Below are 26,396 nucleotides of genomic sequence, written 5' to 3'. Positions count from 1 at the left end.
TCAATAAATTACTTATATAAAATATTATAGTATAATATACTGTATTTATTGTCTAGAATTTTTAGTACACTTGAAACCTATATGATCCTACTAACCAATGTCACCCCAGTAAATTTAATCTTAAAAAGATGTGCAGTCTGTAATAACCTATATTCTCAATTAATGTTTTTTATCATATAAATTTCATGGTGGTTTTTGTCTTTCAAGTAATTTGTTCGTTTTATCTAAGTTGTCAAATTTATTGGGATAAATTGTTTTTATAATATTCCCTTATTATCTTAATGTATATAATATTTGTACAGATGTGCCCACTTCCTTTTGATATTAATTAATATTTTCTCATTTTTTTTCCTGATCAGTCTTGCTAGATTTTGGTTTTATTGATTTTCTCTAGTGTTTCCATTTTTATTTTGTATTATTTTCTACTCCTATATTATTTGCTTCCTTTTATCTACTTTGTGTTTGATTTTCTCTTGTTTTTCATTGGTCCTAAGGTGAAGCTCAGATAATTGTTTTCAGATTAAATTTCCTTTTAAATATTAGCATTTAATGCTATAAGTTTCACTATAAGCATTGTTTTGCTGTGTCCTACAAATTTTGATATTTTGTGTCTTCATTTTCATTTAGTCAAAATAATTCTTAATATCCCTTGTGATTTTTTTCTTTGACCTGTGTGTAATGTAGAAAAGTTTTGTTTAATTGCCAAATATTTGCATATTTTCCAGATATCTATTATTGAATTTTAGTTTAATTTTATTCTTGTTAAAGAACATACTTTGTAACATTTCAATCTTCTTGAATTCAATGAGGATTTTTTATGGCCCAGAATATAGTTTCTTTTGGTGAATGTTTGGCTTATACTTGAAAAAAAAAGTCTATTTGCTGTTGTAGGATGGAGTGTTGATGGGTAGAGTAAATATCAATTAGGTCAAGCTGGTTGATAGTATTGTTCAAGTCTTTTATATCCTCACTTGTTTTCTGCTTGCTTGTTCAATCAATTACTGATAAAGTGTTGGAATCTCTTACTCTATTTGTGGGTTTACCCCTCTCTCCCCCTAATTCTATCAGTTTTGTTTAATATATATTGAAGTTATGTTTTAGGTGCATACTTATTTAGGATTATGTTCTCTCAATGATTTGACCCTTTATTGATGAGATGTCCTCTTCCTCCTGGTAATATTTCTTGCTCTAAAATCTTCTTTGGTATTAATATAGCCTCTACAACTTTCTTTTGGTTAGTGTTTACATCGCCTAATTTTTTCATCCTTTTTTAACCTATCTTTGTCATATTTGAAGTGTGCTTCCTGTAGACAGCATATATAGTTAAATATTGTTTTGTTATTCTATCTGACAATTTCTGTCCTTTACATTGAAGTTATTAGGTGTATACATGTAATGTAATAATCAATATGATAATATTTAAACCTACCTTTTCTATTTGTTTCATCTGTGTTTTTCTTTCTTTCTTTCCTTTTTTTTTGCATTGAGTATTTTTATGATTCCATTTTATCTTCAGTAATAGCTTATTAAAGAACATATACCTTTCAGTTCTTTAGTGATTACTCTATTCTTTAAAATATACATCTTTATGTTCTTTTATCTAATCTTTATTATTTCCATTCTTCTATTACTTTGCTTTTAATTTGTTTTTCTTTTCTGGCTTCTTAGGGTAGAAGCTGAGGTCATTGACTTGAGAGTTTTTTTTCCTTGTGTAATATAGGCATATTAGTGCTATAAATTTTCCTCTAAGTGCTGCATTCCACAAATTTTTATGTGTTGTTTTCATTTTGATTTAGGCCAAAATACTTTCTAATTTCTCTTTTTATTCTTTGATGCGTGGGTTATTTAGAAGTGTGTTATTTAGTTCTCAAGTATTTGGAGATTTTCCAGATAACTTTTTATCTTTAATTCATTTGATTTCTAATTCATTTTTATTGCATTCAGAAAATATACTTTGAAACGTCTCAAATTTAATTGAGACTTTTATTATGGCGCACAATGTGGTCTATCTTGTTCAGTGTTCTGGGTGCACTTGATAAGAATATGCATTCTACTGCTGTTTAGTAGAGTTTTTTTTTTCTTTTAATGCTACTAGTTATGCCCATTTAGTTGGTAGTGTTGTTCACGTATTCAAATCTATGACTATAACTTGTTTATTCTCATAAGAATATACATCTATTTTGAAGGTGTGTGGTGCATAAATATTTAGAATTGTTATGTGTTTGCTTTTGATGAATTGACCCTTAATCATAACGAAATAACCCTTTTTTGTCCCTAGTAATATTCATTGCTCTGACATATACTTTATCTGATGTTAATTTAGCCATGTCCCTAGTAATATTCATTGCTCTGACATATACTTTATCTGATGTTAATTTAGCCATTCCAGATTTCTTTTTATTAGTGTTAGTATGGCATATCTTTTTTATTATTTTACTTTAGTTTTTTATTGACTGATTTTTTTTTTTGAGAGCTCAACATCTATTTGTTGTTTTACTTATTTATGTATTCATTGGTTGATTCCTGTATGTACCCTGATCAGGGAGGGATCAAACCCACAACCTTGGTGTATCAGCACAACACTCTAACCACCTGAGCTACCTGGCCAGGGCCTATTATTTTACTTTTATATTTAAAGTAAGTTTCTTGTAGAGAGCATAAAATTGGATCTTGCCATTTTATTGAATCTGACAATCTTTGCCTTTTATTTGGATGCTTATGTTATTTACACTTAATATAATTATTAAAATAGTTAAGTTTAAATTTAACATCTTACTATTTTTTAATTTCTTTCAGAATTGTCTCTTATTATTTTATTCCTTTCCCTTTTTTCTTCCGTCTTTTGGATTAATTAAATATTTTAAAGCATTCATTTTATACCCTTCTTTAGCTTATTAGCTATAAGTCCTTTTTCTATTATTTTAGTCATTTATTTTGAGTTTGTGGTATACATCTTTAACATGCACAACCTAACTTAAAGTTATATTATACCACTTTTACTACATATAGTACAAGAACCTTACAACAGTTCTGGTTTCATATCTTCCCAGTGACTACCCCAACAGAATGACAATTTCTCAGTATTGATTATCCAGTCTCAGAGAGGACTGTAAGTGGCCCTGCTTGCACTATGTAACTCATCCCTGAACAGACAACAGTATATTGTAATGTGAATATTTTGGTAAGCTCGACTGAATTCCTGTGGCAGCCATCCTAGAACTTGATGGAATTGAGAAAGAGCTCACCAGAAGAATCCAGCAAGAGAAATGCGGAAGTGTACTAGGTAGACAAAAACTAGAGCTATCGTAGACCATTACAAGCAAACATATTACAGAAAGAATTTACAGTTATTTACAGATTGTCAGGTCGAGAATTCACACACACTTTCTACAAAGCCCCAATATATCTTGCCAACAATACTGAACTTGGCCACACAAAGCCAAAGCAAATGAAGCATTTCTCTGTGTGACGTTTTCCTTCCCCCCTCCCCGCCCCACCCTGGGGCACTCAGCCACCAGTGACACGTCTGCTATTTGGTTTCAGTCAAGCTGGAAAGAAACCAAATGCTTCACCACTCTCTTATGTTTGACTTTTATCAACATTCTGAAATTTTTTACTAATAATATAAGCACTTCTGTTTGTATAATGCAGAGTTTCTCAGCCTTGGGACTATTGACATTTGGAACCAGATTCTTCTTTGTAGTGGAGGACTGCTCTGTATATTATAGGGCGTTTAGCAGCATCCCTGGACTCTACCCACTAGATGTCAGTAAGATGCTCATGTCCCCAGTTTTGACAATCAAATATTTCTCCAGGTGGTAGCAAATGTCCCCTGGGGAAGCAAAATTGCTCCTAGTTGAGAACCACTGGTTTAAGGGAATGTTTACAAACATCAGAATCTACAGCTTCTTGACCTCAAATTAACATCAGCTGATGGGGAGAAAGCAGAGTTAATATTAGGTGCCATCACCTTCTACTTCCTATCCAAGCACGTCCATCTCTCGTCAAGGGACCATGTCTGTTTTTCTCCACTGTAAATACAGCTCCCAGCACCTGGCAAAAAGCAGTGCTCAACAACCACAAACGCTGCAAATGTTAAAACAATAAGTGAGTGGATGGATGGATGGATGGATGGATGGATGGATGGATGGATGGATGGATGGATGAATGAATGGATGGATGAAAAGCAAAATATCGGTGATCCACAGTGATACTCTGCAGAAAGGAGTAACATAGGTGGTATACACATAAGAGGGGAATATTTACTTTTTTTACTTAAAAATTTGTGCATTTGAGTTTTATCATTTTTAACCTCACAGCATAGAAAGTTTTGAATGATTTATTTTTAAAGGACTTGGAAATCAAAGCACACATTTTCTCTTTAATAATTACAGTATTCCCTCACTTATCGCAGGTATTACGTTCTAGACACACACACACACTGCGATAGGTGAAAATTTGTGAAGTAGGAACCTTACATTTAGTTTAGTATTTATATATATTTTAAGGCTTTATAAACCCTTCCCACACACTTATAAACCATTCCCAGTCCCTTATTAACGTTTCCCACTCCCTTATTAACCTTTTCCACACTTTTATAAACACTACTTATGTTCTTAAACATTCTACACTCTTAAACCTATGTAACTTTAACAACATATGTATATAGTACCACAAAATCCTGCAATATAGCGAAAAATCCGTGATAAATAAATATATTTTTTAAGATCCCGTGATACAGTGAGACCGCAATAAATGAACCACCATATAGAGAGGGACTACTGTATTTCTTTAATTTGCCAGAGTTTTTTTAAGTACCAATGTGGACATTAGCCCTAAGTCACATTCTGAAGTATCACCAAGCCTGAAGCTCTGATTTTCTTTTTTTAAACTCAGGAGCGAACAGTCATATAACTATTTGTGAATGGGGTTTATGTTGGAAAAAAAATGTACTTAGTACAAAAGTAACCTGACATACCACATTCAGTTGTGTGCATTGGCCTTAAGGAACCACATCTTGACCCCACCAACTTGTGCGGTGTGGACCCTCGGGAATTGTATGCTGCAAAGACGGATGGTGATGAAGCTTCATAGGCGTGATTTTGATCCCTCCTGTTCTACTTTGTCCAACCAAGATTATCTGAGCAGAACAAGAGAAGATAAGGAGTGAGACTGATGCAACGAAGCCCTTTGAGGGGAGAACAGGTGTCTGGGCCCTTGTACTTAAGGCAGATGGAAAGCAAAGGAATAGGCCAGGGAGTAAGGAAGGAAAAAGATAATTTGTGGAGACAGCTGTTGCTTCTCTTCCTCCTGTGCTACCAGCGGGAAGCTGGGTCAGATCCTCCCTCCTCAGTGAGACAGATACTCCTCCTGCTGTATGGAACCCAGTGGCTCAAAGCAGTCCAGCACCTGCCCGTGGGACACCCCCCACTCCTGTAGAATTCTCATCTCTCCTCCTCATCTCCACCCCGGAGGGAAAGACCCAGCCACCTGGGTCTCTTGAGGTCAATGTTCCAGGAATCAGGAGAGCCTGGCTTGCAAGCTAAGTTCATCTATTTACATGAGGCAAGTGATGCATGAAGATACAGAGCAATCCATCTGCCTTGGCGACCAAACAGATTCCCTGTACCTCCTCCTCCAGCAGAACTGGTCAAGGCAGGGAGGTTGGGTGAGGTGACATTCCGGAGCTGATTCTGTGCATCTAAAAATAGAAGCATCCTTAGAGGATGGAGAAGGGGAGGGAGGCTGTGGATGTTGAGGGCAAAAACCGGACTCCCAGAGCATTGTGAGTATGAAACTGTATTAATTAGACACACACACCCCAGCTCAATAACCTTGGGTATCACAGAAAGCAAAACTAAATGAACTGGCTTTATTTTCCTTTCTGGTTACACTCTCCTTGGGCTCAAAAGAAAGAGAAGCATGTCTTCTGACTTGTTTGAATGGCTGTGTACTGCCTGAGGAGACATCTTCCCCAACAGGGGAGATGGGGGCTCTTTAGAAACACACTGAGAGACGGCAAGCACTGCAGCAAAGTGGGGTCCCTGGGGCCGGCCATAGGGGCCTGTGCAGTCTGGGTCCCAGCCATCTGTCCCCGCATGGAGAGTGTGCTCAGGGCTGTGATGTGTGGGGTTACTGGATGCTGCTGTCAGGCTTCTGAAGGGCCCTTGTCCAGGGCCATGACCATGTAGGAACTAGATGTTTCCAGGGTTTAGTGGAGCCTTGTGCTGGTCTGCACAGGTTGTGTGCAGTGCTCTGGTGGGTGGAGGAGTTGTGTGTGTGTGTGTCTGCGTTTTGGGGTGCGGGAGTGTTTGCAGGCATCTACGAGGGTATTGTGGCAAACTTGGGGTGGACTGTGTAGGGGAGTGTATGGGGCAAGGGTGCCTATGGACGGTGACTATTTGGAAGATTCTGTGGGCTTATGTGAGGCCTGTGGGAAAAACTATGGCAGAGGCCATGCAGGAAATAGGGGAGGGACAGTCCCCAAGGGGCTGTGTGGGCACCTGTTTGAGAGGCTGCATGAGGCTGCACAGGGCTGTGTGCAGGGCACGTGCATGTGCAAGGCTGTGGTGGGGGCCACACGGTCCTGCAGCACCTCTGCGTAGCAGTGTCCTAGGGCCTCTGTGTGGGTTGTGACGGGGATATGAATGGACTCACATGGGGGACTCTGTGGGAAGTAGTTAAGGCTATGGGGACTACTGCTCTAGCCACTGGGACTTGTATGAGGCTGTGCAGGGCTGCAAGTGGCTGGACAGAAGGTGGTAGAGGCCCCGAGTGGCCTCCACAGCTTTGCCATCTGAAGATGGCCTGGGCTTCCTTGGGGCGAGGGGCTCCCAAAGTGCAGGTGTGAAGGTGAGAGGCCCCGGGGACTTGTGAGACAAGCAGAGGGAGCAGTGTGGACCCTCTCAGGCTGAAGACGCTTCCTCATGCTTCAGTCTGTGCTCTCTCAACAGGACAACGTGGATCTTGGAGAACTGATGTTTTCCCTCTGCTATCTGCCAACGGCGGGCAGGCTGACCATCACTGTTATAAAAGCAAGGAATTTAAAGGCAATGGACATAACAGGAGCATCAGGTGGGACATTCTCTAATTCAGACTTTCTCATACAGTTCTGTCGTGTGCCTTACAAAGTTTCTAGTAGAGTAATAAACACGTGGACTCTGGAACCAAACTACCTAGGTTTAATCCCTGTCTTAGACCTAATAGCTGTGTGACCTTCAGCGAGTCACTTAACCTCTCTGGGCTTCAGACTCTCCACCTGTAAAATGAATGTAATAGTAGTGACTGGCTCACTGGATTGTTATAAAATTGAACGAGTTAATCCATAATAAACCATAAACATACCTGGCGCATACTAAGTGCTATCTGTTGTTAGCTATCATCATTCTTCTTCTCTCTTAAGTTGTCTTCACCAAAATTGTGAACTGGGTCTGCAATTTACACAGGATGATATAGTATCCTAATTGAGTCTTTCCTCAGATACAAGCAATTACCGTGTCAGGCTTACTGAAGATTGGAGAATCTTATATCCTCATAAAAGGCTCATTAGTAAACTATGCAGTTTGGTTTTTCCAGTAAATCAAACGTGTACACTGTACCTTAAATTCTAAACCCTAAAAAGAAAGACCCAACATGTAGTTCCTAATATACAAAATCACAAGCAACCTCTGCAGAGGGCTCCTGAAATACCTAGTCCACAGGCTGTTGGTCACTGAAATCAAAGGACATGAGATGCAACATCTGCTTCTGGTACTCCAGTGTTTTTCCAAGCAGAAAACAAAAGATGTGGCCCCTCAGGCTGTCCAGGCCCCTCAGGCTGTCCAAGCCCCTGCTGGGCAGTGTATGGGAGTCAGGGCAACACACTATTATACAGGTCAGGAGAGAGCTCCCTACTGAGCAGTAGGATAGTGAGGTGCAACCAGGAAAGTCCCACCTGAAGCAGAGACCAGCCTTGTCACCTGCCACCCCATCCCAATGTTGCACCATGAACAAGCCTGTGTTCTTTCTCTTCCTGACATGCTGAACTGCTTCCCTCTTTGCAGCCTGACTGCAGGGAGCTCTGGGGGTTCAAGGGTCCTGCACCTCGGAAATCCACCCCTGAAATTTTCCCTTTCCTAAAGACCTGATGTTTAGGAGAAGATTGTCCTTCCTAGTGGCTCAGAGTCAGGGTCTGCAGCCCATCTCTCCAGGCCTGAAAGTGCCTTTGCGTTTCTCTTCCCGTCCTAGCCAGGCAGGTCCAAATTCTAGCTGGAACAGTTTCTAATTTGGTAACAGGTGTTTTTTCACACTATTTTTAAACTCCATGCATTTGGAGGAGACAGTGTGCTGTGCTTTTTCGTGAATGAAAGAGTTAATTATCCCAACTCTTCACTGCCCAGGCATCATATTAATTAAAATCCTCAAACTCCAGTCAACAGGCAGGAAAAGAAATGAGTTGTGCGTACAGTCTGTGAACCCCCGCAATGATGAAACTGCAGGTCTAAATCTGCATTTATCCTCATAGTACCCCTGCTTCTCATGGGCCCTACAGATCCCTATGTGAAAGTCTCACTGATGTGTGATGACAGGCGGCTGAAGAAGAGGAAAACGTCCACCAAAAGGAACACCCTGAATCCTGTTTACAATGAAGCCATAGTCTTTGACGTCCCTCCCGACAACATTGACCAAATCCACTTGTCCATTGCGGTCATGGACTACGACCGGTGAGATTCCTGGAGCTCTTTCTCAGTGCAGGCCCGCTGTGTCCAGGGCAAGGAGGGTGGGGTGGGGGCAGTCACAGATTCTTAGCTGGTGTCCTGGCAGCAGGAAACAAACCATGCTGTAGAGTCAGGTTATGAAAGTGCCTCTTAGCTCTCCCATTCTTTCCTCCTCCTTTTCAGTCTTTTTCTCCTTTTCCATCCTTCCGACTCCCACCCCACCCCCTTTCACCTCTGCACACCCCCTAGAATCTCAGCTCGGAGAACTGTGGCCCCACAGGTCTAAATCTTCTCTTGGGCAATCCTGCCCAGCCTTCATGGAAGGGTTCCACTCAAAACAGCAGAATGATTAGCCAGACCACCAACATTTCTATATACATAACTGCATTATTTTTTTCCTGCTTCTTCCAATGTGTTTAATAAAGATCATTTCCATCCACTTAAGTCTGAAAGCAAACACAGCAATGTTCTCTTGAAAATGCTAGAATCAGTATGGATGACAGGGTACATTAAAATGTATAAGATGCTCGACTTTCTAATTAATACAGCACAGAAGAGATATTTATAGCCTACATTGTAGCCAACTGTGTCTTTAAAGGACAGATTTGAAAAACAGTCACTTTAATATGCAGAGGAAGTACCAACAGGGAATTATATATGTTAAACCAGTCATTAGACTGAAATGAAAAGTCTGTTTTTAATTGGAAACTTCCCACGTGGTCTGGGCACAATTTTTTGAAAAAAATCATTCTGACGTCTAATATAATCTTCCAAATATTATCTGTAGCTAAAATTTTTTCTCACGTACCTATGAAATGTCAGGAAAGCAGCTCCAGCGGATGCCTGGGTGAAGCCTAAGCATCTGCCAACCCAGGGGCACATGGGTGGCCGAGCTGCCTGTGGGCGTGGCAGCCCACTCTGGGCAGCAGACCTCCTCTTGTCTCCTCTGGACAACACACGACACCAGCAGTGTCAAGCCACAGGCGGGGACATTGCCCACCAACCATGGAAAGCTCAGCCAGCATTTTTCATGCTTTTGCCAAGTTTCCTGCATTGACAAACCTGATTATGTGAGTTTTGCTTCAGTGTAATTCTCAGTAAAATCATGAATCTGGCCTGGAAAAACCCACGGCAGAATTCATGGTGCTGTTGCATGCAATGGGTTTTAATGAGCATAAACTTGAATACCCTTCACGCCACTTCCCCACCTTGTCTCCCCCTTACTCCCTACACAAATAGGAAGAAAACAGGAGAGGAAGTCTGTGTGTTTTGATCCCTAAGAGTTAAAGGATGGGCCATGTTATTCTAGTTATGCAAAGGATCTCTCACCAAAATCTACTAAGGAAAAAGAAATGGACTAAGGCAGGGACCTACCCAGAGAATGTTTCAGAAATATCAGCCCTAAAGTTAAAGGAGCTAAGGATCTTTTTGTCAGGCTGCTTTTGCTCCAAGAAGTCACCCAGAGAACAGTCTAGGATTTTACACCAGGTTTATTGAGGAAAAACTGGGAAAGGGGATGGAGAAAAGAGGAAACTTCCAGACTAACTTGAGGGCCCATAGGAACAAGAGAATGGGGGAGGAGGAAAGGAGAAGGGGGAAGGGAAGGTGAAAGGGAGAAGAGGGAGCGGAGACTCCTGGTCACCCACAAGGGACAGTAGGAATTACCTGCCTGTGCACCTGCAGGCACCGTCCCCACACTTTTCCGAACATACATTTCGGTTAGGGTTGAGTTTACCCATCAACACATTCAGCAGGTCATTTACATGTCCCTGCTTTTCCCCCACCAGGCCAGTCAATATATCATGCTAGGTCCATCAACATTTCTTCTGGGAATGAGCAAAGTCCATTTTTATTTCCTATGGGAGGGGCTATATCCAGGTTAATTTGCATATGTTAAAAGTCCAGGTGGGCGGTCCAGCTGCCGCCATGTTCTGACACTTTTTACAGTAGGGAAATTAAATCAGGTCAAAGAGCAAAGCTGGGTTTGGAAGGAAGGAGGAAAGATTGTGAGAAAACATGTTCGCTAAAGAGAGGGGAAGCAAGAAGACCCAGGAGCCTCCTCAACTCTACCTACTTTGTGGGTTCAAGACTATGGCTGCCAGACACAGAGCTTCCCCCCTCAGTATTTGGTTACCTTTTGCGGAAATTTGAGTAGCTGTTGCTGCAAGAAATTCCTTTTAGGTAGTCCCCTTTCGTTACATGGGTTTGGAGACCTGAAGGTCAACCTAGCTCCAAAACCAAACAGAGGTGGCATCCTTAGCATGCATCAGGAAACTCTTCAAGTGCAGGGTTCTTGGGAACAAGCTAAGCCATGCCACCTCGTTCTTGTTTCAAAAACCCTAGGTGTGTGAGGACCAGACTCTGCTCTTTGAATCTGTACCACTGAGTACAATATTGGATCGCAGGTCTATTCTACTAAACTTAGCATCTAGTTTTAAATTAGGGAATAAAAAGAACCACCCTTCCCCTAATTCCTTTATTGGTTTAATTGAGTAGTTATTGTTCTTACATACTAAAATTTTAAGAAAAAATTATTGTGGGCCATTTTCACAGTATAGGTCACAATGAGATCATCGGCGTGTGTCAAGTAGGCAACAAAGCAGAGAGGCTGGGCAGAGACCACTGGAGTGAAATGCTGTCGTATCCTCGGAAGCCCATTGCACACTGGCATTCCCTGGTGGAGGTAAGATCTGACCCCCACATGCTCCACTTTATGGAAGAAAAACTGCTTCACTGTTGAAATAGAGGACCCATCAAAAATGTGAGTGTACATTTCCTGGGCTATAAGAAATTGCATTCAATCTGAGGTTGAGTCTGTGATCTCTGCCAGCCTAGTGGGTTTTGAGCACAGATCAGAGATCATCCCTCACATTAATTGTCTTTAAAATAAAGGTCAGGATTCTCTGATCCTGTGTTATGGCTTTGGGTTGACATTTGAAAGTCAGGTTCTGGGTGACTGTGGCATTTTCAGACCATCATATAGTGACTTACACCTGGTGTCAGAAAGAATTTGCGGCTGGGAGAGAGAAGACCTGGATATTAGGACTGACTCTGGATATTAGGACTGATTCTAGCATGAACTTGTGATTCTGGACAGGTTGGTTAATATCAGATTCAACTACATATGTTAAATATCTAAAGAACAACAAACCACAAAACAACAAGTGAAATGAAAAATTTCTGTCTTACATAATAAAGGCCCAGAAGAAGGTAGTCTAGACTGTTATAGAGGTTCTGTGATCCGTGGAGACCTAGACTTCTACGTCACTGACCTAGTGTGGCTTTTTTCTTTTCTTGAGGTCACCCCATTGTACAATATAGCTGCTAAGCTCTAGCCATCACATATCTTCTATGCCATAGAAAGATGACCAAAAGCACGCACACTCCTTTTCCAAGGATTTTTCTTGATGTCTCATGCAACCCTGACGCTCACAATTAACTTAGGCACAGAACTTAGTCACATGGACTGTGGGAAATGTGTTTTATTTTTTGTTGTTGGGTGGAAATGTGCCCGATTAAAAACTAGGGTTTTGAATGCAAGGAAGAAGAGGACAATGGAGACCTAGAGGCAATGGGCCGTCATTCTGCCTCTCATACCCTCCTTCATATTCTCACTCCCCATGATTTACTTCTCATTTATTCTCCTCTCATTCATCTTTGCTCATGGGCTTACTCTTTTATTTATTTACTAACTCATTCTCTCAAGAATAAACTGGGTAACATTTCTGAGAGTCAAATGCCATCCCCTCCTTCCACAGAAGAGCTTATACACCATAAGAGAGACAGAGTATGGCATATAAACTCATTAAAGTGCACATTCATAATCATTATCCACATTGGTGCTCCAGAAGGACAAAGCAGGAGAGTGTTTGCTGTGCTTAGATGAGATTATCCGTGGAGCATTTCTTTGAATGGGGACAACAGGGAGCATGGGTTTCAGAGAATTTTCTCTCCCAGTGCAGATGGCTCCACCCCCTGCAATGCCATCCTGAGAGGTCCCCATCAGAACCTTGCTCAGTGTGGGTGCTGCTGCCATGTACAGTCAGGTCAGACTGGTTGAAGGAAACATGCTGGCAGTGTAGAGAAGCCCCTATCCAGCCTGGGGACAGAGGGACAGTCTTCCTTTGTTGGAGATGGTGCAGGAGAGAGAAGTGCAGGACAGGATTTATGGTTTGATTCTAAGCTTCAGGGTATTGAGGAGGAGCCTAGGGTCCCCAGTTTGCAGGTGCCTGAGGATACCTCTGCCCCTGGACCATTGAAGCCAAGACACTTTCTTTCCTGGATTCAAAATTAAGTCCTACAGGAGACCCACTGGTTCTATGAAGCACCTGGAAAGTAGCTGGAGGACTGATGCTGACTGAACAACACCTCGCCTCTGCAGCTCCTGGTGCAAGTCTCAGAGGAGCCCATCTGTGGGCTCAGCACATTGCCTGCGCCTGTTACTAGCTGTGGCAGTTAGGGCAGTTCTAATAGACATTTTGCACCCTTACAAGTCACTGCTGATTTTAACTCTTATTTGTAATTTGGAGTGTCAAAGAGTATAAAACTGTGCTTCTCAAGATGCAGAACATGGGAAAGGATAAGGACTAGGAAGTGGCGAGGGGGCTGAGACGTGAGCCCTGATTCATTGTACAAGTGTTTCTTTCACAGTGACATTGTCAGGGAGGACCCCGGGGTGGTGTGCACCAGGGACCCTGAGCAGCAACACCTGCACGGGACACAACAGGACATGTAGACAGCTAATCTTGGAGGCTTTCTTCTCTGCCAAGGAAAAGATGTTGTGTGACTTCGGTCACTGGGAGATACTCCTTAACCCTAAGCACTTAGCTTTTTGCAAATCTGTGTTGACGGTTATGTCAGTGAGAAATAAAGGTTTTTAGGGTTAACCCACTGAATCTTGGGAGTTGGTTGTTCCAGCAGCTAGAATAACTTCGGCTAATACAATGGTCATTCTCAACTGTTGCAGCAGAACTTAGGAAATGAAACACCTGTGCCCTTCTATGAAGGGCAAACCGAGGGAGGCTGTCCCTGCCCTGGGGCCTCCTGTCTCTTTGAAGTATATGCCAGAACTCTGGATCCATCCTGAGGGAGGAAGTGATACTTTTCCTTTTAAAAATAAGTGTGCAGCTAGCAAAATCAGAGAGTTGGTACCAGAGGGAATGAAAAGCAGTGTCAGGTCACTGCACTTCCATGACAACCATGAGGACGGAGGAGGCTGTAGGCAGGGTGGTTGGAAGCACTCACTGGGAGTTGGATGAACCTAGATTCACATCCTTCTCTGCTGCCACTCACAAGTTTTCCCTTCCTGAGTCTGAGTTTTCTTCTCTGTCGAGGGGCCATCACAGCGTCTATCACACAGGGTTATGGTGAAGATTAGACCGTCTGATATATGTGAAGCACAGTGGTCAGCACATAATAAATGCTCAGTAAAGTCCTCAGTTACAGTCATTATTTTATGTGTCCCACACTCTGTGTGACTGCTGTGTGTCCTTATGTGACTGTCACACAAAGAAATATCATCCATAACATCTGCTGTTCAGGGTCACATGAAGGGTGGAAATCCCTGTCCCCTGCACCCCTGTGAGCCATTACCTCAGATTGGGGGAAGGAGTCATTTGCAACTTTGCTGGAGGTAGATGCACATGTATAAGTTCTGTTTCTTCTCCTTTCTTCCTCGGCCTTAAAGATAAGTTGCTGTTTAAATTTCTGCTTTAAAACAAAAACAGTAATTAAGTCCCAGTTCTCATGCGTGTGTGTGTGTGTGTGTGTGTGTACCGAAGCATGTGTGCTTGAATGAAGGAGAAAGAAAAAGGGAAAAGAGAGGATATAGAATAGTTAGGATCTAGTGTAAAGGGAGGTTGCCCTGGCAGAAGCTCTTCACTGCCGGGGGCTGAGGGATCAGGTTAGGACTGAACCCTGATCCCTGCAGAGATCTGGCAGCCTGCTTGGGGCTGCATCCAGCATACCCTGACCTTGCCAGGGCAGGTGGCAGATGGAGTCTTCAAAGCCAATGAGTTCAAAAACCCGTTTCTCTCTCAGGGATTCTGGATGGCTTCACTGCACACTCAAAGGTCAGCGAGTCCCGCTTCCTTTATTGCACATGATGCCAGTGGCTTGGGAAACTGTGCAGACTCCTCCAGAGCAGGCTGCTTGGGGCCTGGGGATAGGAGTGTCCCCTCTGTGGGGTCTCAAGAGATGACAGAAGTCGGGACTCCCACCACAGCCCCCTCCACCATATATCCAAGAGAAGATGGTGTTGGCCTGGCTGTGTCCCAGCTCCTTGCCCACCCTTCTGGATGTGGAGCTGAGACCTATGTTATGATCCCCAGGGAGAATCATAGAAATAGTTCCAGGTTTTCATTGCTTCCATATGCATTGCATTAAGAAACCCGGTTTGATCAGAAGACTAGGCACATATCATTTGGTTAAGTCCAATATTACTCTTCTAAAAGAGATAGAAGACAGAAGCTCTAGTCAGAATTTACAGTGAAAATCAGCAGCATTGTTCTGACGGGCAGAGATGGAAGATTCTAAACTTCCAAGTTCTCCTCAGGGTGTACCCAGGTGTGGATAAGTCTTTCTCTCTCCAAGCTCAGCCTTTTCTATGCATGTCCAGAAGGCTAATGGAATCTGCACCCGGCTAGTCTAGTGGTCTGCTGGGACCACATCAGGGAGCCCGATGCCCCTAACTAGGGGGCAGGTGTAGCACAATGAACTCTGGTAGGCAGTCCTACCACCCTCTGCCTTCTAAAGGGTGTGAACTTAGAGCTATAGATCTAAAGCAAATGTCAGATACACAGACTCAACAGGGAATTACACTACTAGGCACTCTAAAGGTGCCCAGCAGAGCCTACCAGGAGTCTTCAAGGTCCACACATTCCCAGGAGAAAGCATCTGGTTGCCCAGGTTGGGCAACCCCTGATCCATCCCTGGTCCAGTTCGCCTCAGGCCATGGAAGTGTGATCTGGTGCTCACTCCAGCAGGAATGTGGGGATTAGACTTCCCAAGACGGGTCCTGGCAGGATAGAGTCATTGACAGAAGTGAACACACTGTTACCCAGATTTTGAGGTGAAGGAGTCAGAGGCTTTAGCACTCTGGGGAAAGAGGGTGGGTGACTAGAAAACACCAAGCAAATCAGGTTCCCATTAAAGGGGTTCAGGTGAGAATTAGACCACTGAGAAGAGAACTGAGACAGAAAAATTATTTTGAAAAAGTGTGGCCTGAGGCCTAGAACAAGGAAAGCCATAGGAAGTGTTGCTACTTAGCAAGCAGGGGGTACTTGAGGTGCCCCTTAACACCCCAGCCTGCAGGTCTGGAAACAGCATGAACCCCAGTCGTTGAGCAGGGAGTGAACCCTGGCTGGCAATCATAGGCATGGCACAGGTACAGAGCAGGAGCCTGGTGTGCGTGTCGGGGGTAGTAATGGAGGACATGAGTGGTGGGTACATGCAGGCCACATGGCATCACGCCATCTCCCCCGTGGTGTGATAGCCTCCCCACACGTAGTGCCATGGTGTGTCTGGTGTCTTAGAGAACAAAACGTTTGTTCCGGATGGAAACTGAGAGAATAAGAAATGTTTAAAAGTACATGGAAATAGTGCAAAGAAATGTAAATTCCTTTTTCTAAAACAGATACCATCTTAGTAAGAAACAGGAAGGGAAAAAAGAAACTTGATCTTGCTAATTACTGTTTTTCAGTAATATCCAGGTTACATCAGTCTCTTTGGGATAAATATTCAATCAAATGTAACATTCAGTTTTCCAACTAGAGCTCTTTTCCTTCTTCCTAGCGATCTCCTAGCTCCCCTTCCCAAGCTGGCAGTAAGGTGCAGGGAAGCACAAAGCTCATGCCAGGCAGGGGTCTGGGTGCTTGCATGTGTCTGGGCATGCTGTCCAGGCGCCTCCGTCACTGCCTGAGCTACTCATGGTGGCTGTGGGGTTCACGTATGCCTGTCCTCAGCATCAGCCAGGCAAAAAGATTGCTCCTTGGGAGCTTGCGCACTTCGAGGCTGACCAGACCCCACTTGTGCTATTGATAGCCCTGCAGGTCTCGAGTCTAGCAGTCCATCCCATTGGATGCCTGACCCAGGAGGTCTTCTTTGCAGCCCTTGGTACAGGGTCACTTCCCCACTTACTGGAACACCCCTAAAACTCTCACTAATACTGTCACCTCCTTTCCACATCCTGTGAGCATTCAGGGACACATGGGAACTGCAGGAGACTTGGTACTATTACATTACATGTTAGTGCATGGCCATTTTTACATTATTCCTCTGGCCTTGTGTGGGCACAGGGGCCACATGTGCCTTCAGCTTCCTTCTTAATCCACACAGGGTTTTGAACCTGAGGGACAAAGCCAGGACCTTGCATCAGAGCCTCCTTTCCTTCTCTCTCCTATTTCCTCCACCAAAGGCTCTCTACTTCCTCCTCCCAACTGGTGGACACTTCTTTATGTGCAGAGCATGTTTCCTCTCTACCTGTGTCTTATGCTCAGATAGCCAAGGTTTTCTCTCAACATCTAAAGAGAATATCTGGAATTCCCTTGCTTCATGAGGGAGTAGCTGATCACTGACCTTATGTTATTTGCCTTTGATGTGCTGGAACATATGCTTTGGTTAATTGTATGGAACAACACAATTTATAGGGAATGGAAATACTATCCCTATTACATAGATTCTGAATTAGTATTTGATGGATGAATGAATGAGTCATATAATGAAAGCAACTGGGTTCCTTTGGTTATAAAGTTCCATAACTCCCCTTTCAGTGAAGTTCAGGTAGAAGTCAGTTCGGAGCAATGTGGAAAATATTGAGACTGAATTTGCAGTAGGCTCTTCAAATGGAGATGGCCCTTATTAAGCTCTTCTCCATTTAGGAGGAGGATGTGAGAAGAGGTCATTTGTTCTCCTGGTTCCCATGTACTGCCATCTGACAAGAGTGGCTTTGCATTTTGAATCCAGTTGAGAAATATTCAGAACAGTAACTGAGGCAACTTATTAGATCATGAAGATTTCTCTTGAGCTAATATGGACAGCCAGGTTCTAGAGTACTTCAGTATCTTCTTTCATAAGAGACAGAGGAAATGGAAACAGCACAGAGATCCCTGTGGTGAGTGGCAGACCACTGTACCCTGATGAGAACTAATCAGGAGGTGACAAGGATATTGGTCCAAAAGTTGGCTTTTCTCACCAGGGAAACATTTTAGCAGCAGTTTTGCACAAGGTAATGATTCACTCCATCTGCATGTGAAGATAAAAAAGAGAAAAATAGGCCTTCTAGCCAAGATGGAGCGTGGACTGACACGCTCCATCTCCCTCCACAACTAAGAAGGAATACATCTACTGTAAAACCAGAAATAACCAGAAAGTCCATAAAATAAAGCTACATAGAATTCCAATGTATGAAGTTATAAAGAAGTGGTGCTTGTCTAGAAGGGTGGGAGGGGTGAAGCCTGAGCAGAGAGGTCAAGCTGTGATGGTGGCGGCAGCTGTGGCAATGGCAGTGGGATGGCAGTAAGCCGGGAGCACCCTCAGCTGCAGACCAAACCCATCAGCTCGTGATTCCAATGCCAGGGAAGGCAGACCCCCATTGCCTTGGACCGTGAAAGCCGGAGGGGGTGGGGGCAGAGGAAGAAGCTCCCTGTCTCTCAGCGGAGAGTAAACGGCAAGAATCCATCTTGGACCCCCACCCCCATAGAAAACGCCACAGTGTGGTGAGATGGGTCGCCCGGTAGTGACGAGTGCATGGGGCTCCACCCTCTATAGCGTAGGAGGTGGGACAGCTCTGCCCAAGAAGCAAAGATAAACACAGAACTGTCAGGATGGCACTGATCATGATAGAGATCCCAGTAACGCTGCTGACCAGCCAGCAAATATCTGATCTAATGGATCAGCAGATAGGAAATCTTTCTGAGGCACAGCTCAGAGCTTTGGTTATAAGAATGCTTACAGACCTGACAGCAGATATTAAACAAGATGGGGAAGGAATGAAGGTTAGTCCTGCTGAAATGAACAAAAATACATACGAAACAAATGGTGAGGGAAAGAAAACCAGGGTTCAAACCAACAAATCAGAACATAAGAAAGGAACAAACAGTCAACCAGTGCAGAAAGAGGAAATGAGAAGTGAGGAAAATGAGGAGAGGCTCAGAAACCTATGGGACAACTATAAGTGGGCCAACATCCGAATCATAGGGTTGCCAGAAGGTGAAGAAGAACTAGAAATTTAAAAATTATGTGAAAAAATAATGAAGCAGGACTTCCCTAACTTGGTGAAGGAAATAGACTTACAGGTCCAGGAAGCACAGAGAGTTCCAAAAAAAAACTGGACTCAGGGAGAACCACACTAAGACACATTATAATCAAAATATCAAAAATTAATGATAAAGAGTGAATCTTAAAAGCAGCAAGAGAGAAGAAGAGAATTATGTATAAGGGGGTCCCAATAAGACTATCAGCTGATTTCTCAAAAGAAACTCTGCAGGCAAGAAGGGACTGGCAAGAAATACTCAAAATAAAGAAAAGCAAAAACCTACAGCCACGATTACTCTATCCAGCAAAGCTGTCATTCAGAATAGAAGGGCAGAGAAAGTGCTTCCAGGACAAAGTAAAACTGAAGGAGTTCGTCAGATCCAAACCACTGTTATATGAAATGTTAAAGGGACTTATTTAGGAGGAGGATCAAAACTATGAACATTAAAATGAAAACTGTATCACAACAACCAACAACAGAAGCTAGGAAATCAAAACAAAGGCAAACTAAGTAGGCAATGAGAGTGGGAAAAGAATTATAGGTATGGGGAACATATTGGGGGAAGGTCAGCAGGGAAGGGGAAAGGGGAGAGGGAGGGAGATGGTACAGGAATTAAGACGCATAGTAGGAGGGAATGGAGTAGACAGGAAGATGTTGAGAAGAACTATATGCACAACCAATGGGCATGGACTAAGGGGTGGGGGGGACAACTGGAAGGAGGGAGTCACTGGGTGGAGGGGAACAAAGGGAAAAGAAATTGGGACAACTGTAACAGCATAATCAATAAAACATAATTTTTTAAAAAAAGCGAAAAATAGTGGGAAAGTGTTTTTGGACAAAACAAAGGACTTATAAATTGAGACCCCTCCTCCCCAAAAAAGCTATTTTAATTGATGGGATTTAGCATGCCAGTATCCATAAGTACCTGCAGGGCAACTGAAGCAAAACTGATTGTGGATAACATAAAAATGTGTTACATGTTTGGGAATCTGAAAAACATTAACGAACCTGTTAGAATCTGTGCCAGTTGCTATAAGTGGCCAGAACAAAGCTTGGACAAGCAGGATGGTTAGTGTTAATGAGGTGTTGTGTTTCCAGCTGGTGGAGGGAAGGGTCAGCAAACTAAACCAAGAGCATTCGAATTTCCCAAGCAAGGGTTCTTTCTGTGTTGAATTATCTGTACAAATAAAAGGATGCTAAACATTTTCTCTTCTAAAGTCACTGGGTACAAAACCAGTGACTCTTCTGAAGGCCTAGAGAGAGAGTAATCATACACAACACAGAAGCATTAGGGTAAACGCAGGAGGTATAAAGGATAATAATGTGTTGGAAAATAGCATTACTGCCCAAACAAAGACAAGTGCACCTTGACTATCCTCTCATTCACAAGTGACCTTGCCCCAGCAGTCGCTGTCCTGGGCCGTTCCTAGGGCACACTTAATAATAATCAAGTAAGAAAGTGGTTGACAGTGGGCTCGAGTCTTCAGCAATCTCCATTTCCAGGAACGACATTCAGAAGTGACTGCCAATACAGTGGGTCGAGGGCCCGATTCTTCCCCCGAGATGAAATGAACTTTAGTGGTTTATGCCAGTCTTTTGAAGAACCACAATCCCCCATGGTTATCTGCGGGAGGAGAGCACTTCCTGGGTGAAGGGGCCTGGAGCTGGGTGGAGCATCCTGGCAGCAGATCGAGGACATGATGAAGACCACTGATGAGGAAATGGTCTTTCAGAGTATGTGCCTGTTGAATGCTATCTCCCAAAAAGCACCAGAACAACCTGTTGATAAGGCAAAACTGAGTGTATTGCTTGCCTGGTAATGAAAAGGGAAAGGCAGTCTGATTTATGAAGATTTTGAAGTTTGATGTAAGGTTGGTCTTCAATGGTGGCAAGGGGGGTGAGCCAAAGCTTTGGGAGCTTGGTTAGGATTGAGTAAATATCATGTGATAGTTTAGGTGGACAGAGCAAGGTGAAGACTTTGAAACCAGGGTTCAAAGAGTTTTGAGGTGTTAACTGTCTGTTGATGCTTTCTAAGGAAGAACTGATGGTCTTTTGGCAAGTCCCCATAATAAGCAATAATTTTATTTGCAGCTTTTATCTAGCTTGGCAACAGTCTTCTCCAGGAATAAAGCTACTAATGAAGACAATAGAATAGTAAAGTCAGGTTAATGAAGAGTATACAGTATTCCCTCACTTATCACGGTTATTATGTTCCAGACACCCCCACGAAGTAGGAATCTTACATTTATTCTACACTCTTAAACCTACATAACTTTAACGACATATGTATACAGTACTGCAAAATCCCGCGATATAGCGAAAAATCCGCGATAAATAATTAAATATAATATTTTTTAAAATCCCATGATACAGTGAGGCCATGATAAGTGAACCGCAATATAGCGAGGGACTACTGTATTTGGTAGACAGTGATGTTAGGGGAGATGGCTTTAGTTCTTTTTGCCCCAAAAACAAAAAGCAGAAGGAGAGCTGGCAAGAACCTGCCTGGTTCTGCAAACCCATCCAGGGCAGCATGAATGTTTGCTTGTTGTCTCCCCAGCGTCAGCACCCCCTTTCTGATGCCCTGACTTCTTATTGGGGATGCTAGGAATCTTGCCTCCAGTAATGGAATTACATACAGCCTAGTCCCAGGCTGAATCAGTCAAGCCAGCTATGGGGATTAGCACTGTATCAGCTGATTTAACCAGACAGCATTTTAGAACTTCCTGTGTGAATGCTTGGACAAAGATGCTCTTTCTTTCCTGTGATGTAAACAAGGAAGCCTATTCCCCAGGAGCAGCTGTGGCCCTCTTGAACCTCTAGAGAAGCCAGGCGTAGGGTGAGGCCAGCCCCATGGTGGCAGAATAGAGAGAAAAAGAATCTCTGGTTGAGCAAGCCTCTCATGAGTATAGCGTTCACTCTGGCCTTTATAAATACATAAGCAAATAAACTTCCTTTGTTGTGTAAGCAATATGAAGTGGGATTTCTGTGCTTGAAACAGAAGATACCTTCTCTGGGACTCAGAGAACCATTTCCAAAGCTGCCTGGAATCAGCCCTTCTGTCTTGCTCACCGTGGGATGTTCAATACCTCACAAAGTATTTAGCAGGTGGTAGACATTCAATAAAGTGTTCCTAATGAAACAAATTATTGATGTTTTGTTAATTCACTTGTGCATTGAAACAGTTATGGCTAAAAGAAAGACTCCCCACTCTTAATGACACACCAGTAATGTAAAAAATGAGAAAAACTGCCTTCCTTTTGCTCTGCATCTTATTTACCAAAGGCAGATTCAAACCCTCCATGGACTTGTGGGAGCCCTGGGTAGCTCCCCATCCTGGGCTGCTCCCTTGGGGTAATAAAGGCAATTCCTTAGTGAAGACCAGCCACATGGCTGTTCTTTCCCAGCAGCCTGTCCCCCTATGTACTACAAGTCATTTGTTTATAATGGAAATGAAAATCTATAGTTATTAAATAATGGTATTTGAGCAACTTGAACATTCTCTTTTAACCCTATATTTTTGTGTATGTTTTTATTGTTAGTCTATTACAGTTGTCCCAGTTTTCCCCCCTTTGCCCTCATCTCCCAAGCCCATCCCCCACTCCCACAGTCAATCCCCACACCATTGTCCATGTCTGTGGGTCATTCATACATGTTTTTTGACTAGTCCCTTCCCCTTCTTCCCACCATTATTCCTCCTCTCCCCTTCCCTCTGGCTGCTGTCTGTCTGTTCCATGCTTCCATGCCTCTGGTTGTATTTTGCTTGTTAGTTTTTGTTCATTAGATTCCTCTTATAAGTGAGACCATATAATATTTGTCTTTCATCCCCTGGCTTATTTCACTTAGCATAGTACTCTCCAGTTCCATTCATGCTGTCACAAAAGGTAGGAATTCTTTCTTTCTGCTGCATAGTATTCCATTGTGTAAATGTACACAGTTTTTTGATCCACTCATCTACAAATGGGTAGTTAGGCTGTTTCCAGCACTTGGCTATTGTAAATAACACTGCTATAAACATAGGGGTGCATAGGTTCTTTTGAATTGGTGTTTCGGGATTCTTAGGGTATATTGCCAGTAGTGGAATCACTGGGTCAAAAGGCAGTTCCATTTTTAATTTTTTGAGGAAATTCCATACTGTTTTCCATAGTGGCTGCACCAGTGTGCATTCCCACCAGCAGTGCACTAGGGTTCCTTTTTCTCCACATCCTCGCCAGCACTTGTTGTTTGTTGATTTGTTGATGATGGCCATTCTGACAGGTATGAGGTGGTATCTCATTGTGGTTTTAATTGGCATCTCTCTGATAGGTAGTGATGTTAAGCATCCTTTCATATGCCTATTGGCCCTCTCTTTTGTCCTCCTTAGAGAAGTGTCTATTCAGGTTCTTTGCCCATTTTTTAATTGGATCATTTGTCTTCCTGGTGTTGTTACATGAGTTCTGTATATATTTTGGAGATTAAACCCTTGTCCAATGTATCATTGACAGATATGTTCTCCCATGCAGTCAGTTCCCTTTTCATTTTGATGATTTCCTTTAAGCTCTGCAGAAGCTTTTTAGTTTGATATAGTCCCTTTTTTTGTTTTGTTTTGTTTTTTCTTTATTTCCCTTGTCCTAGGAGATATATTGGCAAAAATATTGCTATGTGGGATATCTGAAATTCTACTGCCTCTGTTTTCCTCTAGGACTTTTGTGGTATCATGATTTATATTTAAGTCTTTTATCCATTTTGAGTTTGTTCTGGTGTATGGTTTAAGTTGGTGGTCGACTTCCGTTTTTGTTTTTGTTTTTGTTTTGCATGTACTAGTCCAGTTCTCCAAACACCATTTATTGAAGAGACTATTTTTACTCCACTGTATGCTCCTGCCCCCTTTGTCAAATATAAATTAACCATAGAAACATGGGTTTATTTCCAGGTTCTCTATTCTGTTCCATTGATCTATGTGTCTGTTCTTAGGCCAGTACCAGGCTTTTTTTATTATAGCGGCCTTGTAGTATAGTTTTTTATCAGGTATTGTGATCCCTCCAACTTTATTCTTCTTTCTCAAGATTGCTGAGGCTATTAAGGGTCTTTTTTTGGTTCCATATACATTTTTGGAGTATTTGTTCTAGATCAGTTAAATAGGCCATTGGTATTTTAATAGGAATTGCATTGAATCTATAGATTGCTCCTATATTTTTTATTAAGTCTGTGACTAGTAGTGCTAGAATTACATATTTTCCCCCTTTTTAAATAAAGTTCAGAAAATGAAATGTGATGGTATTGATTACTGAAATGCTTAAAAATAAGGAAAGGGGGCATTTCTAAAAGCCAGGGGAACTTTACAAATCACTGAGCACTTACATAACGCAATCTTAACTCCTAGGTATAGATGTACTATTGAGGGTTGTGCTCAGATCATCAGGAAGACCAGCAGTTAAGAACCGAAAACAAAGGTGCAGTTTTTTCTTGTGTAGCGGAGGGATCTGAATGGAGTATGCGTCAATACTGTACATATATGATAGTAAGTGTTCAGACTGAAAACTTTACTAGAAATAGATCCTAAAACCAATCAAGAAAGCAAATACCAGGCAAAAGGATTAAGACTGACTAAATGTGAACAATGTAAACACTCTGGGTGTCTTTTTTCCTGTTAATGTGTAATGCAGTCTTAGAAGGAAGGGGGCACGTGCATGCAGACAAAGAGTGCTCTTTTGGGGCCTTGCCTGCACTCTTCCCCCTTGTTGTCTGGAGTCGGATCATACTGAGGACAAAGCTGGGTTGGAACAGTCAACTCCTGCTCACAAGGGAAAGGCGGGCATGGATGAACTGGATGCAAAGGGGTTCACAGAATCCAAAACCAACTTATGGAGGCTGAGCATCTGTTGCTCCCATCCTTGTTCTAGGAGCTTTCATACAGGGATCAAAGGTTGGGGCTCCCTGTGGCAATGACTGTCGTCCCAACTGTGGCCCTAGATCCAGCCCCAAACAAGGGACCCAAGAGTCAGGCAGAGGTCAGAGTGGGCTTCTGGTGTTAGAGTTGATGGCAGGTGTCTTCATGGCAGACTTTTAGGACTGAGGCAGCTCCAAGCAAGACCTCGGCTTGGCAGGCTGGGTCAGCCTGGCAGTGGAGGTGAAGGGTGTGGGAGTTAGATTTTGGCACGCAGGTCGAGGAATGAGTTGACAACCAAGGCCCCTTGGCTGTGGAAAATTGTATGACAGGGCCCCGCAGCACGGCAGGGCATCCACAGGACTGCCATCTGCCTGCCCACCTGGAACCTGCAAAGTCCACATTGGTTCCTAGGTATGGAGCTGGGGCTGAGAGGATCTGATCTTTCCCTTGCATTTAAAATTTTATGTTTCTAAAGTTGCAGAATGCCCACTCCTGGGATTAGCACTAATAGCTCTCATCCTGCCACTCAAAAGTAATGGGGCACTTACATTGCTCTCAAGTATGGAACCAAAGAAGCATGTCAGTACGGGCTTACCTGAAACTAAATCTTATACCAGGAATAAGGATCCAGGGATCCTTGCAGAAAAATAAATAGTGATGCAGAGAAACCCTTCACTCCCAGGAAGAGGGGAGTCAGGAACACTGCTGAGCCAGCACAATCTAAGCTACCACAGCCAGTGCCCACCTGCCCCACCGAGTCCTGCTCTCACACGTCACAGGCCTTGAGAAAGCTGTGCTTTGTTATGGGGAAATAGCTTTTAGCTCCAGCCACTGCTGCTGATGGAGATGCTTGAAAGCAGGAAGGGGAATAATAGGAAAGAAAAGGATTTAGAATCACACGGGAGTCTTCGCACGCTACTCAGTCCAGATGTTTCTCTTACTGCTTCCAGCTAGTGATTCTCTGAAGCCCACAGTGCAGATGTAGCTTCCTTCACCATCTTTACAGATGGCGTTTGAGTTCATGGGAGCCCAGGAGACTGCTCTACTAGGTGGGGGCTTCCTCAGTTGCAGGAACAGGGACCAGAGTTAATAATAGTGATAGCCCTGGAAATGCAGCACCCAGTCTTGTGTTACAGATGAGGTGGGTGGCTCTGAGCTTCACAGGAGGTCTTGAGTAATTGCAGGGAGATTGCTATCACTTTTTGCTTAGTGCATCAGCTGCAAATACCAGAAAGGGACTCCGTGAGCCAGGGAATGGTGGGGAACCAGTGCTGTGATAGAAGAAACAGATCTGGGCCAAACTCAAGCTTCGCTCATTCCCACCCAGGGTGGAGGGCTTGGGAGTTAAAGGCTAGGCCCCCTCCACTGTTACATCCCCTCCATGATCAGAGAACATTGGGTAGCCTGTTTCTAATGCTCTGTGTTGCTCAGTGGGACATGCCTGCTGAGTAGCTGTTGAGTGGGGTGGGGCGGGAGGTTGTACAAGGGGTTGTGGTCAGAGAAGCTAAAGGGAGAGTAGGTTTGGGAGAAGTGGTGGAGGGCAGGCAGCCACAGGGAAAGGAATTTGGTGATTTGGCAG

At 43.1% G+C, this 26,396-nt stretch overlaps 1 protein-coding gene across 1 annotated transcript in view; it reads left to right on the top strand.

The window, feature by feature from the left end:
* Positions 1-26,396, top strand: part of SYT9 (synaptotagmin 9) — a 189,852-nt gene that overhangs the window by 132,680 nt on the left and 30,776 nt on the right. The window contains exons 4-6 of the mRNA XM_090267670.1: positions 6,954-7,074; positions 8,531-8,702; positions 11,250-11,379. Of these exons, the coding sequence (XP_090123796.1) occupies positions 6,954-7,074; positions 8,531-8,702; positions 11,250-11,379 (423 nt within the window). The remainder of the gene's footprint in view (positions 1-6,953; positions 7,075-8,530; positions 8,703-11,249; positions 11,380-26,396) is intronic.

This window comes from Furipterus horrens, unplaced genomic scaffold (assembly GCF_987537825.1).
Source record: "Furipterus horrens unplaced genomic scaffold, mFurHor1.1.pri manual_scaffold_2, whole genome shotgun sequence".
NCBI classification, from domain to species: Eukaryota; Metazoa; Chordata; class Mammalia; order Chiroptera; family Furipteridae; genus Furipterus; species Furipterus horrens.
Note: the sequence above shows the minus strand (reverse complement) of the source record. Positions and strands in the feature narration are given on the sequence as shown.